General features: G+C 35.6%; 1 protein-coding gene across 1 annotated transcript in view; it reads right to left on the bottom strand.

Annotated features, from left to right (window-relative positions):
- Positions 1-14,522, bottom strand: part of Slc30a9 (solute carrier family 30 member 9) — an 85,384-nt gene extending 70,862 nt beyond the window's left edge. The window contains exons 1-2 of the mRNA XM_027938467.2: positions 14,271-14,522; positions 5,645-5,812 (exon numbers count right to left, since the gene is read on the bottom strand). Coding sequence (XP_027794268.2) covers positions 5,645-5,812; positions 14,271-14,382 — 280 coding nt within the window. The 5' untranslated portion in view covers positions 14,383-14,522. The remainder of the gene's footprint in view (positions 1-5,644; positions 5,813-14,270) is intronic.
- Positions 14,523-14,887: the final 365 nt, after the last annotated feature.

Here is a 14,887-nt window from a genome sequence, read left to right as displayed (position 1 = left end):
AAGTACTCTTATTTTTTTGAAAATTTTTCTGCTTTTCCCTGCACCTTCAAGTGAATTTTAATTTACTAATTCTCCTATTGACAATAACTATTTAATCCACTTATTTTTTATTCAGTAACTATATTTTCATTCCTAAGATTTATAGCTGTCTCTTATTCATATTTATCTGTTCTGGTTTTATTTTGACTAGTTAGTGTATCAAAACTTTTCATTCTTTTTAATGAATGAGTCCTTCATTTATACTGAGGATATTAAACTTATTTTAAAGCAATTCAGGCCATTATTTTTTAATTTTTTTAAAATATTTATTTCTTAGTTGGGCACAATACCTTTATCTTATTTATTTATTTTTATGTGGTGCTGAGGATCGAACCCAGGGCCTTGCACGTGCAAGGCTAGCGCTCTGCCGCTGAGCCACAACCCCAGCCCGCCATTATTTTTTTTTTTAGTTGTAGATACAAACAATACCTTTATTTATTTATTTCTATGTGGTGCTGTGGATCGAACCCAGTGCTAGGCGAGAGTGCTCTACCACTGAGCTACAGCCCCAGCCCCTGCTATTATTTTTATTTCATTGAGAATTAGTATATATCTGTTCACCCCCTCTTCATGCTGTCAAACTCAGAACTCAATCTGATCTTTCTCTCTAGAACCAGATCACATATCGCCTGTTAGATAGTTTTACCCCTGTGCTGGGCCGGCAGTGGATAGGAAGGTAGCTCTGTACAAGAGCACTTGATAAGCATGTGTGAGACCTTGGGTTCAATCCCCAGTGCTGGGGGATGTCCTATTCTTCAATTCAGTCTCCATTCCAGCAAATAGCAGGTTTCAGTTAACAGTCTTCTTTCTTCCTCCCTAGACCTGTATCTTCTTATATGACACAGCCTCTGTGGTAGCAAATGGAATAGCCTCCTTGTGTATAGGGATACATGGGTAAGTTCAAATAGTGTGACTCCGGTACTTGGCTATTCATGCAGCACTTGTAGATCCATCACCCTAAATAAACCAAATTCCTAGCTACCACTACCTGCTTACAGACCCAGAACCCAGATACTTCTGTTCAATTTCTTGGATATAACATGAGGTTTTTGCTGCTGTTTCTTTTTAGCACAGAATATAGTTTCCATTTTCTTTTTTTCTTTTTATATTTTACCTATCACTCTAGTGAGAAATAGGATGAGTGCCTCAAAGCATGTACTCATATTTTCATCAGAAGTTCTACCTATCCACTGACTTACCTTCTTTCAAGACTCATATGAAAGAATTAACAGACTAAGCACGAACAAAGGCAAAACTGAAATAAAAGCAAAAACCTCTTACATGTAATTTTTGGTATATTTCTTGGCAATTATTTTTCAGTAAAAATAATAGGGGAAATGACTGTATGTAATATGTTTCAATTACTAAAGCATGTTCAAAAAATTCTTAAAAGGTTTTAACTACTGACTAAATCTTAAGTGGGTTATGATGGCATATTTGGTTAATTAAAATAGGCTTAAGCCTACTTTAAAAACACTTCTACTTTCTTAATAACTGAAGCCCATAACATCTGACATTAAAGAATTAAATAATTATTATGACTGTTATTGCTATAAAGTTATAAAACTTTAAATAAAGCATCTTTCTCTACAGAATCTACTTATCAATTTTTTAAAAATTTGTTTTGGGAACAGAGAGCAAGGCAGAGACAAGTAGAGGGAAGAGTAGAGTAGTTAAGTTTTCAATACATTGGTGTCTGAAAAACTGAAGTCTATCATCAAAGGTTTCAGAAAAGTCCTCCTTTTCACAATAATTAACCAAATCACATAAAATAAAATGAGTTGCTCTAAGATGGATACTTCTGAATATTTTTCTCACTGCAAACTGTCTAGATCTTACTAAATATTTAGTGTTATGAAGCACAAATAAGAATGTTTTATTTAGTAAATGGCTCAAACACAGGTATGAATACTTATTTTGCATACCACCATCTTAATAAACTCATGCTGTATCACTAGAGTAGAATCTGTATGATTTCAATAAGTAACCAAATAGTCTATCCACAAATATCTCCAGACATTTGTTTTAAGCTCAAATCCTAGCTGTTCAACACACATCTGCTGTCATTAGAAAAATTAAAACTAATTTTACTAAAATTTAAAACATCTCAATGATCCTTAAAAATTTAAGGATGCCTTAGCAGGTCTCTGCTTTTTAATGAGCTGTTCCTAACTTTACCATGTGCTTTGAATTATTCAAAAATCAATCTCAAATCCTTAAATATACAAATTATCTTTCAATCAAGCAATTACTTGGTGCCTATGTGATGGCTAACAAGGTCTAATTTTGCCTTAGCAAATCTTAAAAAATAGAACCACAAATATAACCATCAATAAACAATTTACTTTTAATATAAGAAAATAATGTAACATTTTTTATTCCAGTAAACAGAGTAAAAAGAAAACTAGTCATGGATGTCAATTTTAAAGATTCTGTACAGTGAAATCAACACTTAATATTTTTGTCTGAGTCTGTTTACCTGAGAAGAGCATTATATTTTACCCCTAATTATATTATTTCATCATCTGGTTCTTCTTTATTCACTGTGTTATAACTACTTAATTCTAGAACTTAAGAGACTCATTACATTCTATACTCCTTCATCTTATAATACCCAACTATCAAACAATATTTATCCCAGCAGTTCTGTATTGCAAAAGAAAGAAGAAACTGGCTTAAAGTGTACAATTAAACCCAAAGGGAATTTTCCCCTACCACAGTACTTATCATACAATATCTTTCTGCTCAATTTTCTGCTTTAGTAATAAAGAACACATAAACTCAGAGTTACTCCTTTTGTTGCCATATAAGAGGTACTCAATATTTCCTGAGTGAATTAATGAATAAATCAATAAACAAAGTACTTTCTTTTAATGCTGCATGGCATACTACATACCTGGAACAAAACCTTTTAAAATGCATCACTAATCTAGCAAAAAATAATCCAGAAAAAAGAAAAATGAAATAAAAGCAAGATCTCTACAGAATAAACGAGTAACCAAAACTACCTTTTCTCCTGGTTTCTACTGAATCTTGTACTCTTTGAGCTTCCACAGTCATTGCTGTAGAAGGGATGCAGAAGGCCAAGAATAAGACTAGGTTCTGCTGAAGATGGGGTTGGGTACTGGGTACAGTGGCACACACCTGTAATCCCAGGGACTCTGGTAGAGTAAGGCAAGGGGATCACAAGTTTGAGGCCAGTCTCAGCAACTTATGAGGCCTTCAGCAACTTAGTGAGACCTGTCTCAAAACAAATATTAAAAAGGGCTAGGGATAGCTCAGTGGTAAAGTATCCCTGAGTTCCATTTCTAGTACCAAAAAGTAAAAAACTAAAATAAAAACATGAAAGTGGGGGTCAAACAGGAAATACCCAGATATAAAGCTACATACATAATTTAACTGTGAGCCAGAAATAAATAGCATACACAGAAAGCAATAATAATTAGGCTTATCTGTACTTTGGTGTTAAGTAGTATGGGAGGAAAAAACAAAAACTCTCCTGAAAATCCTAAGAACAAGCAATCCTAAACCTTCACATGTGCAGTCTGAATCTGCGCCAATAATGGAGTCTAAAAGATCTAAAGCAGAGAATCTAACTTAATATTGTCCCAAGTTGTGTACCCAGCAGCTACACAGAAGCAGAAGCAAAAATAAACATTCTAGTCAAAGACAGCATCTTCTATCCAGGTAAAGATCATATATTGTTTCAAAATAAAATAACTGCATGGAAAATAAGCAAATCACAGTTAGGAAACAGATACAAAATGAAAGCAAGATAGAGAGGGAAAATGACAATATAGTGAGAATCAGAATTTTACATAGCAATTTTCAGTCACATTTGATAAAGTAATAAAAAGAGAAACTTGAAAATATACACAAGGAATGACAGATCAAGCAAGGTGAAAAACTTTTTTTCTAGAAATGAAATACATAGTCATTGAAATTGGAAACCTAATATACATAACTAACCAGTAGATTAGAGGCAACTAAAGAGGAAATCAGCCTGGCACAATAGCGTCCCATAATCCCAGCAGCTCGGGAAACTAAGGCAGGAGGATCAAGAGTTCAAAGCCAGTCTCAGCAACTTAGCGAGGCACTCAGCAACTCAGTGAGACCCTGTCCCCAATAAAAATATTATAAAAAGGGCTGAGGATGTGGCTCAGGGGTTAAGCATTCATGGGATCAATTCCCAGTGCCAAAAAAAAAAAAAAAAAAAAAGAGGAAATTAGTGAACTCAGTAGACCTGAGGAAATAATCTAGAATGCAGGCAAAAAGATAAAGAAAGAAAATATGAAGAAAGAATTTAGAGACATAAAAAACAAGTATAAAAATCTAACTTTTTTTTTTTTTTTTTTGCAGTACTGGGGTTTAAACCCAGTACCACTACTATTGAGCCATATCCCTAGTCCCTTTTTTTTTTAAAACAGGGTCTTGTTAAGTTGCCCAGACTGGCCTCAAACTTGTGATCCTCCTGCCTCAACCTCCCCAATCACTGGGATTACGTGTGTTGTTCCACTGCACCTGCTCTAGAAAATCTAACATATTTCTAATTGCAGTTCCAGAGAAAGATAATAGAGAAGTAGTAAGAAATAATATCTGTCAAAACTTGTAGAAAGTGTACAGCTTATGTGCCTACTTCAGAAAAGGAAGGCTCATTACTAATAAGCAAAGTATTTTATTGTTAATAAAAGAATGATAGAATAAACCTAAAGCAAGCAAAAATGAGTCTATAAAGAGTAGAAATTATGAAATAAAAAATAAATATGAGGGGCTGGGGTTGTGGCTCAGTGGTGATGTGCTTGCCTTATATGCATGGGGCAGTGGGTTTGATCCTCAGTACTACATAAATAAATAAATGAATAAATAAAAGTATTGTGTACTACAATTAAAAAAATTATAAAAAGAAATAAATATACAATATGATGGTTCAGAGTAAAAAAATTAATACTTGAAAAATAATAAAAAGGGCTGGGGTTGTGGCTCAGAGGTAGAGCACTCGCCTAGCACGCGTGAGGCACTGGATTCGATCCTTAGCGCCACATAAAGTAAAATGAAGACATTGTATCCACCTATAACTAAAAACTAAATATTTTTTTAAAAAAGAAAAATAATAAAAAAACAAAGCTTTGACACAATTTATTTAAAAATAATAAGATAGATATTGGGAATGAAAAAAGAACTATCTGTGCAACTGAGGATGAACAGAATATTATGAACTTTATGCCAATATATTAAAAATTTAGTTTAAATGTAAAAATTCCTAGAAAAAAAATATAACTTACCAAAACTGAATCAAAAATAAATAGAAAAACTAAAGAAATTAAAGCAGCAGTTTAATAGATCCCACAAAGAAAATACCAGTCTAGCTACTTTTACAAACTCTATCAGATATTCAAGGAGCATATAATTTTTTTTTTTTTTTTTTGGATTTTGGCGAACACAACATCTTTCTTTGTATGTGGTGCTGAGGATCGAACCCAGCGCTGCGCGCATGCCAGGCAAGCGCGCTACTGCTTGAGCCACATCCCCAGCCCCCGGGAGCATATAATTTTACACAAACCATTCAAGCATACAGGAAAAAAAAGATCTAAAAGTTTATACATACCTGATTCATCTAATGATGGTACTTTTTCCACTCTGAGAGTTTGTGATCCCTGTCCTTCTTTCTGAACATTTGTAGAGTACAATTTTACTTGACTCAGTACACAAATATGTGGGTGACTATAGGGAACCATGTATGCAAAACTTCCAGTTGTCACTAAATTCCACCATTCTAAAAGAAAAAAAATATATTTTAATTTCAAACCAACTCCTAGGTGCACAATAACAACCTGCCTTCACTGGAGGTATCTCCCTAAGTATAGAGGAACATTTTGTAAAGAAAAAATACATTTTAAATTTTTTCCCTCTAATTTGTAAATTTATGTGGCAACTTAAAAAACACTTAAAGGCAAAACATTCATATTTGGGTATTCTGAAAAAAATTATCTATCTAGACAGATACTTTTTTTTTTTTTTGTATGCTGGTTGCATACTAAAAAAAAGTTGGCATAAATAGTAACACAAACAGCATGGTACTGGCACCAAAACAGACTGGTAGACCAACGGTACAGAATAGAGGACACAGAGACTAACCCACAAAATTACAATTATCTTACATTAGACAAAGGTGCCAAAAACGTGCATTGAAGAGAAGATAGCTTCTTCAACAAATGGTGCTGGGAAAACTGGAAATCCATATGCAACAAAATGAAATTAAACCCCTATCTCACACCATACACAAAACTCAACTCAAAATGGATCGAGGACTTCGGAATAAAACCGGAGACCCTGCCTCTAATAGAAAAAAAAGTAGCCCTAATCTCCATCATGTGGGATCAGGCCCCAACTTCCTTAGTAAGACTCTGATGGTGCAAGAATTAAAATCAAGAATCAATAAATGGGATAGATTCAAACTAAAAAGTTTCTTCTCAGCAAAAGAAACAATCTGTGAGTTAAATAGAGAGCCTACATCTTGGGAGAAAATCTTTACCACTCACACATCAGATAGAGCACTCATCGCTAGGGTATATAAAGAACTCAAAATGATAAACACTAAAAAAACAAATAACCCAATCAATAAATGGGTCAAGGACCCGAATAGATACTTCTCAGAAGATGATATACAATCAATCAACAAATATATGAAAAAATGTTCATCATCACTAGCAATCAGAGAAGAGCAAATCAAAACTACTCTAAGATTTCATCTCACTCCAGTCAGAATGAGAGCTATTATGAATACAAACAACAATAAGTGTTGGCAAGGATATGGGGAAAAAGGTACACTCATACATTGCTGGTGGGACTGAAACTTGGTGCAGCCAATACGGAAAACAGTATGGAGATTTCTTGGAAAATTGGGAATGGAACTACCATTTGACCCAGCTATCCCTCTCCTCAGACTATACCCAAAGGACTTAAAAATAGCATACTACTACAGGGACACAGCCACATCAATGTTTATAGCTGCACAACTCACAATAGCTAAACTGTGGAACCAACCTAGACGCCCTTCAATAGACGAATGGATTAAAAAAAAATATGTGGCATACACAATGGAATATTACTCAGCAATAAAAGAGAATAAAATCATGGCATTTGCAGGTAAATGGATGGAGTTGGAGAAGATAATGCTAAGTGAAGTTAGCCAATCCCCAAAAACCAAATGCCGAATGTTTTCTCTGATATAAGGAGGCTGATTCATAGCTGGGTAAGGAAAGGAAGCATGGGAGAAATAGATGAACTCCAGATAGGGTAGAAGGGTGGGAGAGGGAGGGAGGGGGCATGGGGTTAGAAATGATGGTGGAATGTGATGGATATTATTATCATGTATGAAGACATGAATTGGTGTGAATACATTTTGTACACAACCAGAGATATGAAAAATTGTGCTCTATATATGTAATAGGAATTGTTATGCATTCTGCTGTCATATATGAATAAATTTTTTTTTAAAGTTGGCATATTTTTCAAAATAGAAGACTCCAGGGAGGTGGTAGGGTGTCAGGAGAGCTTTCTACTCAAAATTATTCCCTGCCCTCTTTTCACTTGCTGGAGATTCATTAATGTAATTATAATTACATTAATTAATTATAAACATTAATTAATTCATATTGTCACTTATTTCTAATCAGATAATTAGATCAACATTTGGTGAGCTGTCTCTGTATATGGATATTTTAATTGAGGAAAGAATAAGAAAACTAATTATGAAGTACTTCAGTTGTTGCATCTGGGTTGACCGTGGGCTTTGCAGGACTAAAGGAGAATATAGTCCACTTTGCACTAAAGTGATAGAAAAGCAATGTCTTTACATTCTGGCGACTCTCTTTTTTACTATGAGTACTTAGAATTCCCCTTTTAGAAAGAACTCAAAAATTCTGTCTAGACACAATTCATATTCTTTGAAGTTTTAGATGAAGTCATATTATAGATAATCTAGTTTTTCAAAATGAAGGGTTGAACAGTTCAGAACTGAAATTTTTAACTTAATAATAACCATGCAAAAATCTTAATTCATGTATGTGTGTATGCAAATATTTACCTTCTGAAATAAAGAAAAACCTTTTCTTAAAGGCACAGAGAATACATCAGAAATACAGTTTATTGTGAATGCTGAAGATAATTTAAAGAGCACAAAGGACATAGGCAACATTATTCACTCAAGTTTTGGGCTTGGAATTTATTTTCTTGGAAAATCTATTCCACAATGGCACTTTCACTTATTTGGCAAATTGCTGGAGGTCCAGTATATTTTTAGCCATTTGCATCTATTTCCTAAATGCTGAGCAGACAAAACATAACTATGGAAGATTCCTGCACAATGTAACCAGCTAGCAAAATTAACTAGTGACACAAGAACTAAAGAAGTCCCCCTAAGAAACCCATGCTCTAGAAAAGCTTCTTCTTCATTGGGGACGCTGGCATTCTGACTTTTCAGTCCTATTCAAAATAACTTTTATAACTGTTCCTCAACAAGGACTATATGGCACCAACACTTTTTCTCATCCATTAATGAAATACTTTTATAGAGTTTGTGCTAAAGTATTTAAAAAGGGATTACTCCACAGCCTAAAATAATCCTTCCTCAGAAGATGACTTTTTTCTTATGACCTGATGCTAGAGTTTTTCAAAATTCATTTTTAAAATATTTTGTTAAAGTCCAAACATACACAAAGATAATAAAAACAGTACAATAAACTTTCACATATTTGTTACCAACTTTCAACAATTATAAACTCATGGGAAATTTTGCCACATGTCTAATTGTACCAATATCTACACACTACCATATTAAACTGAAGCAAATCTCAAACAGCAAATAATTTCATTCATAAATACTTTAGTATATATATCTAAGAGGCATATTAAGATGTTTTTTAATTCTCTTTACAGTTGCAGAATGTCTTTTTTATGGGTGTGGATGGGGAGGTACCAGGGATTGAACTCAGGGGCACCTGACCACTGAGACACATCCCCAGACCTATTTTGCATTTATTTAGAGACAGTGTCTCACTGAGTTGCTTGTCTTCTCACTTTTGCTGAGGCTGGCTTTGAACTTGCAATCCTCCTGTCTCATCCTTCTGAGGTAATGGGATTACAGGCGTGCACCATGGCACCCAACAGAATGTCTTTTTTTTTTTTTAACTGAACATATTTATGTTGAACCCGTTGTCTTGAATTTTTGTCCTGGTAGTTTCTTAGAATTCAGATCCTAAGGACTGAATTCGTAAAGTGGTGTTTAACCTATTTGATATATTTTAATCCATTTCAATCATTATCCAGAGTAATTCTAAAATTGTCCCATTCCTAGCCAGTAAGGGGTCTCTTCAAATCTTTTGACACTATTCTAGTAATCTTAACTTCCTAATGAACTATTCTGAAAGTTCTTAATTTTTACCCTCAGTAGAAATTCAGGTATCTGCAACTTTAAAAGTATATATTTGGCATCAAGACACAAAACTGATTATATTTTAAAAACTATACAGGACCGTATATGAGTCAAACTATCAAACAAATGTAGTTACTAACTAAGCAGTAGCAGCAGCAGCAGCAGCAGAACCAACCATTTGTTGTAAGAATTATGAACTAATTAATTCTAGTACGCAGTAATGTAGTAAAAAATACTACCACTATCATTGCCCTTTCTTGTAGGTGACATCTAAAATAAGCTATGCATGGAATATCAGTCCTTAATTTGGCACTCAGTAGTCTACCAAACTGGACAAGGCCTTTCTTATTGCTGGATATGTAAGGGCTATTTTTCATCAAGATTGTGGAATATCAATCCAGTCACAAACATCACAACAATTCTCTGCTTTTATTTTACTGTTATTTCCTCCATAGCTTCTGATGACCACTGCTACTGATCACTAGTTGTCCTCTCTTTCCAGTCTGGTTTGTCACCCATCACTTACTCCAGGTTTCAGGGGAAAAAAATTTGGCCTTTGTGTTTAGACTGCAAACAACAACAAAAAGAAATTCCTTTTTTCCCAAAGTGACAATCTATGGTATATGTTGATTCTACAGAAACACTAGCTAAAAACAAAAAGATTGCTTGAAGTTTGAGCTTATTTCTGGCTAATTGCAAGACAAGAATCAAGCTATTGCTTGGAGTTTGAGCTTATTTCTGGCTAATTTCAAGACATGAATCAGGCTTGTAGCCTGTTTTCCAGATGTCAGTCTCCTTACTGAAGAAAACTGGTTCAGTAGTTTTTTTACCCCAATGAAATCACTGACATATAAAAATTAAATAATTGTTATAATTCTTATTAAAGAGGTTACTAAGTGTGAATTTGAAATACATACAGAATGCAAAGACTATTCTTCATATTATTTATTATAGAAGAAACAGAAACAACTTAAATGTTCCCTAGCAGAAAAATGATCACATAAGGCAGGTCCCTATATTTTCATTAAAAACTTCTAATAAGAAGGAAAAAAGCAAGAGACTAATACACTATGATTTTGACTACTAAAAATGTGACTAGTTAAATATCGTGATTATGTATAATTTTTACTTTATACCTTCTACTATTCCGTACTAAAAAATATCTATAGTAATAAACTAAAAATATATCCATTGCTAAATTATCTAGAAATTCTTCAAGGTCTTAACATCATCATCATAACTTATAATACCGTCTATGATGTGACTTCTCTAGGACACAGTAAGGAACAGGTCATTTTTTATTTTTTATTTTTTGAGTAAGGAAACAACATGTGATGCTAACAAATTCCCGTACTGCATCTTGGCATGCATCGCTATTATCTTAATTCTTCTTGACATTTAGAAAAACTAAAAACAATAAAAAACATCTACCATTGAGGATTTACTAAGTACTATACATCCTGCTAAAGGCTTTTAACATACTATCAACTTAATTCTCCAAAACATATCTCAAATCTATTTCTCTCATCTCCATTGCTAACCAGCATCGTCCTAACACAACCCTGCTTGCCTCAATAACTTCATAGTCCCCTATCTCCTCTATCCATACTCCACCCTTTCCAATCCATTCTTCACCCAGTAGTCACAGTGTATTTTTATAACACTACCTTTTGTTTTTAAACTAGTGGCCTAAAAGGGTCTAACAACTCTCAAACTTCATTTCATTCCACCTACCTTATACCCCAGGCACAGCAGATTTCTTTTTGCTCCAGAATAGTACTCATGGTTCCACGTTGCTTTCTGGTCTGCTCACTCCCCTAGATTTTAACCTGGCTTGCTTATTTTCATCTTTCACGAAATGAAAAGTCCAAGGCCAGCACTAACAAAATGGCCCCTCTTGGTTACTTTCTAGTCCATCATTCTGCTTTTTTTCTTTTACAGCAGTTTAGATTTCATATTTTGGGTATCTGACCAATAAAGATGGAAACTGTCTTGCTCAGGACTAATACTACCTACAAAAACAATGCCTAGCATCTCTCTGCAGAATAATCCCCACTCAACAAATACCCTATGAGGTACATACTAGCCAATAAGTAGTAAATTCTTCAAAGGTATATGTCTACATTTTTCAGTGTTTGGAGCATTTGTACATTCCTATCGGCCGATAAAATTTCTTTACTGATTTATTATTTTCTTTGACCATTTTTCTACTGGAATGTTCACAAGTTTCTTTTATTCTTTCTTATTTTTTTTTCTTTTTTTGGTACCAGGGATTAAACTCAGGGGTGCTTATTCCTAATTTTGAGACAGGGTCTTGCTGTGTTGCTGAGGATCGCTTTGAGCTTATGATCCTCCAGCATCAGCCTCCCACGCAGATGGGATTAAAAGTATGCACCACCATGCTCGGCTGTAAAAATTCTTATAAATTAGGGATACTGACTCAAGAATACACTATCCAATAGTCTCTGTGTATTGAGCATTTGAAGTGTGGGTTAATCAAAACTGAGAATTGTTGGAAGTGTAAAATACTGGATTCTGAAGACTTAATATAAAAAGAAAATGTAAAACAGCTTAATAATTGAGAGAGGAAGGGGCTAAAAATGCTTCTGAATGTGTAAAGTATACACAGAACCCTTTAAACAGCTGACTTAATTTTCAAACTCAGAGTAGTGACATCAAGTTATTGAAGAAAACTGGAGTTTCCATTCTCTGTAACTCATGATTCAGATACTTTTAAGTTTATAAAGGCTTCAATTGCCCTTTGATTTCCTGCAATCTCCCATGCCTGAAATGAGAACTGTCCCCTATAACTCAATTTTAAAAATGATTGTATGGTTGAAATGTTTTGAACATACTGGGAAATTTTATTAATTTAATTTATATTTACATTTTTAAATGTGGCTACCAGACAATTCAGAATGGGGTTCTCATTGTTTTTGTATAGGAAAGCTCTTGAATACTATTTTGCCTTTAAAGGAATGCCTCATCTTTTTTTTTTTCAAATCAAGCAACTGTTTTCCTCCTCTCTTTACTCTCTGCCTCAGCAACATAGGCACATAGGCACTTTCGAAGCAAAAATTGACTTTGTAAAACATCTGTTTTTGGATCCCTTCCTCCCAACCAAAAAAAAGGTTCTTCAAATAGTCTTTTCTTCTCACAGGCATCCAGTTCAAATAGTATTTTTTCCCAATGGTCTTTTTTTTAATACTTTTACTTATTTATTTTTTATTTATTTATTTTTATATGGTGCTGAGGATTGAACCCAGTGCCACACATATGTGAGGCAATCACTCTGCCTCGGTGCCACAATCGCAGCCTATGGTTTTTAAATTTTATTATAATTATGGTTCCCTTTTAAAAAGTGTTTCAGTATTAAACTAAATTCCCACAAACATGGTTATATTTAAAACCCAGTGTTTTCAACCCACTTTAATTGTTGTAGTACTAAACATTTCAAAGAACTTTGCAAAGTCATCCTGACTAGTTAGAGTGGTAATTATTATCTATGTTTCACAGATGGATGAGACAAAGAGTGTACATAATTTCCAGCTAAACAGAACAGGGATTTCAAATTACACTATTTCAATATTTTACCAACACTAAGTTTAGATTAAATTTAACAACCAATAAATGTAATTTCATTGTAAAATGCCAAACTGTTTGATTAATAGAAACAATTACTTGAGGATTTTTGGAGTATAGTATATAACCAGATGATTCATTATGTTCATTAGCGAGTCAGGTATATTGTCACTATAAAAAAAACTCAATAGTTACACTTTTCTATCACTAACAAAATGCACCAAGAACTATACTGTTAAAATAAATCCGTTTAATATTTTAAGAACTAGGTTTTACATTTATTACATTTGTAAGACAAATATATTCTAATTTATTTTCACAGCATACAACTTAAGCCAATTTACAAACCCAATTACTGCGACTTCCATCTTCTATTAGAAGGTCGCAACATGCTACACATTTTCAAACACTAATTTTTTGAAAATGTTTTTGTAAATAATCCTTGCATTCCCAAGTATCTGGAGGATTCTATTAGGGACAAATTTAGTTCTATCTTCTCCCTCAGGGTTCCCATCTGTTCCTGATGTCAAGCTACTGCAAAAACAGGGTATGACTGATTGATTACAAGCTCAATGTTCATTTGAAACCTCTCTAACAAATTTAAGTAAGGAAAAAAAAAAAATCTGAACCACCTTTTCCCTCTCCTAGGTTACTACTGCTCCAGGAAACATTTCACCAGTGGGACTGTTAGATGAACTGAGTTCTTTTGTTTTGCGGTCCAAAATGGGATTCATTCAATGCCTGTGGGATGCCCTCATACTTCTTAATCCGTAATTTTGTGTGACATCCCCCACTTTTCTTTTAGGAAATTTAAGAAAACAAGTTGAGAGCAGCGAAAGAATCTCTCAGTCAAAAGTGCTAAGTGAAGGTGAGTCCGTGAGATCAAAAAGCTCAGGAACTCTGCGGATCCGCCATTTCCCACTGACGAGGGGCTCATCACCCGACACCACGAAGCGCACGTTAAGCTTTTGTTTATTACAAAGTGGTCAGCTTCAGGGACCAGGCCGGCCGGGGCTGGGGCTGCAGGCGGCACCAGAATCAGGAGTACCTGTCATGTCGGTTGAGGGATGGGCAGGCTGACCCCTAAAGGCGGAGTCCGGAAAGAAAGGTTCTGGGGATGGGAAAGGGCAAGGTGATCACTGCCCGAAGTGACGCGCCGAGCCTAAGTCCGGCCCGGCCCGGCCCACGGAACCAGCGGCCAGCGTGGGACACTCACCGTGGCGGTCGCTGGAGCCACGGGCCGCTGCCGGGCAGCGCAGATGAAGCCGGCAGAAAGAGGACCAGCTACATCTGCAGGCCGCAGCGGCGGCGGCCAAGCCCGGTAACATCCTGGCGGGGCAGAGGCCCCTACTCGGACACCGCCTCCTGCCTCGGCGCCGCCGCCAGCACCAACTGCCTCCATAGACTGGACACCAGCAAACACGGATGCCTGCGCCGCCGAAGGCGGCCTCAACGACCCGGAAATCGCAATGATATTTAGTGACGCCCGCTTTTGAGACAGCGGAAATGACGTAACGCGCTAAGCGCGAATCGCGAGCCTTCCCGATGTAAACCGCCCGCTCGGGAGGGCGTGGCGATCGGTGGAAGTGGGCGTCGCCCTGTATTCTGTTCGTACCAGTGCTTTTGCTTGCGCTGGGCTGGAAATCATCCCTCCCCTTGTTTGCGTTTTAGCGCCACGAAAACGTGAGAGAAGCTACGGCCTTTGGGAACGATGCCTTCTTCTTTCTTTGACTTTCTTTTAACTGGGCTTTGTAGCCTGAGCCATGGTGTTGGAAATGGGAGGAAAGGTGAGAAGGAGTCTTCCTCAGTACTGTCCTCAGAAGTCCTCGAACT

Source organism: Marmota flaviventris, chromosome 7 (genome assembly GCF_047511675.1).
Source record: "Marmota flaviventris isolate mMarFla1 chromosome 7, mMarFla1.hap1, whole genome shotgun sequence".
Taxonomy (NCBI): domain Eukaryota; kingdom Metazoa; phylum Chordata; class Mammalia; order Rodentia; family Sciuridae; genus Marmota; species Marmota flaviventris.
The sequence above is the reverse complement of the archived record's forward strand: the minus strand, read 5'-3'. Positions and strand labels throughout refer to the sequence as shown.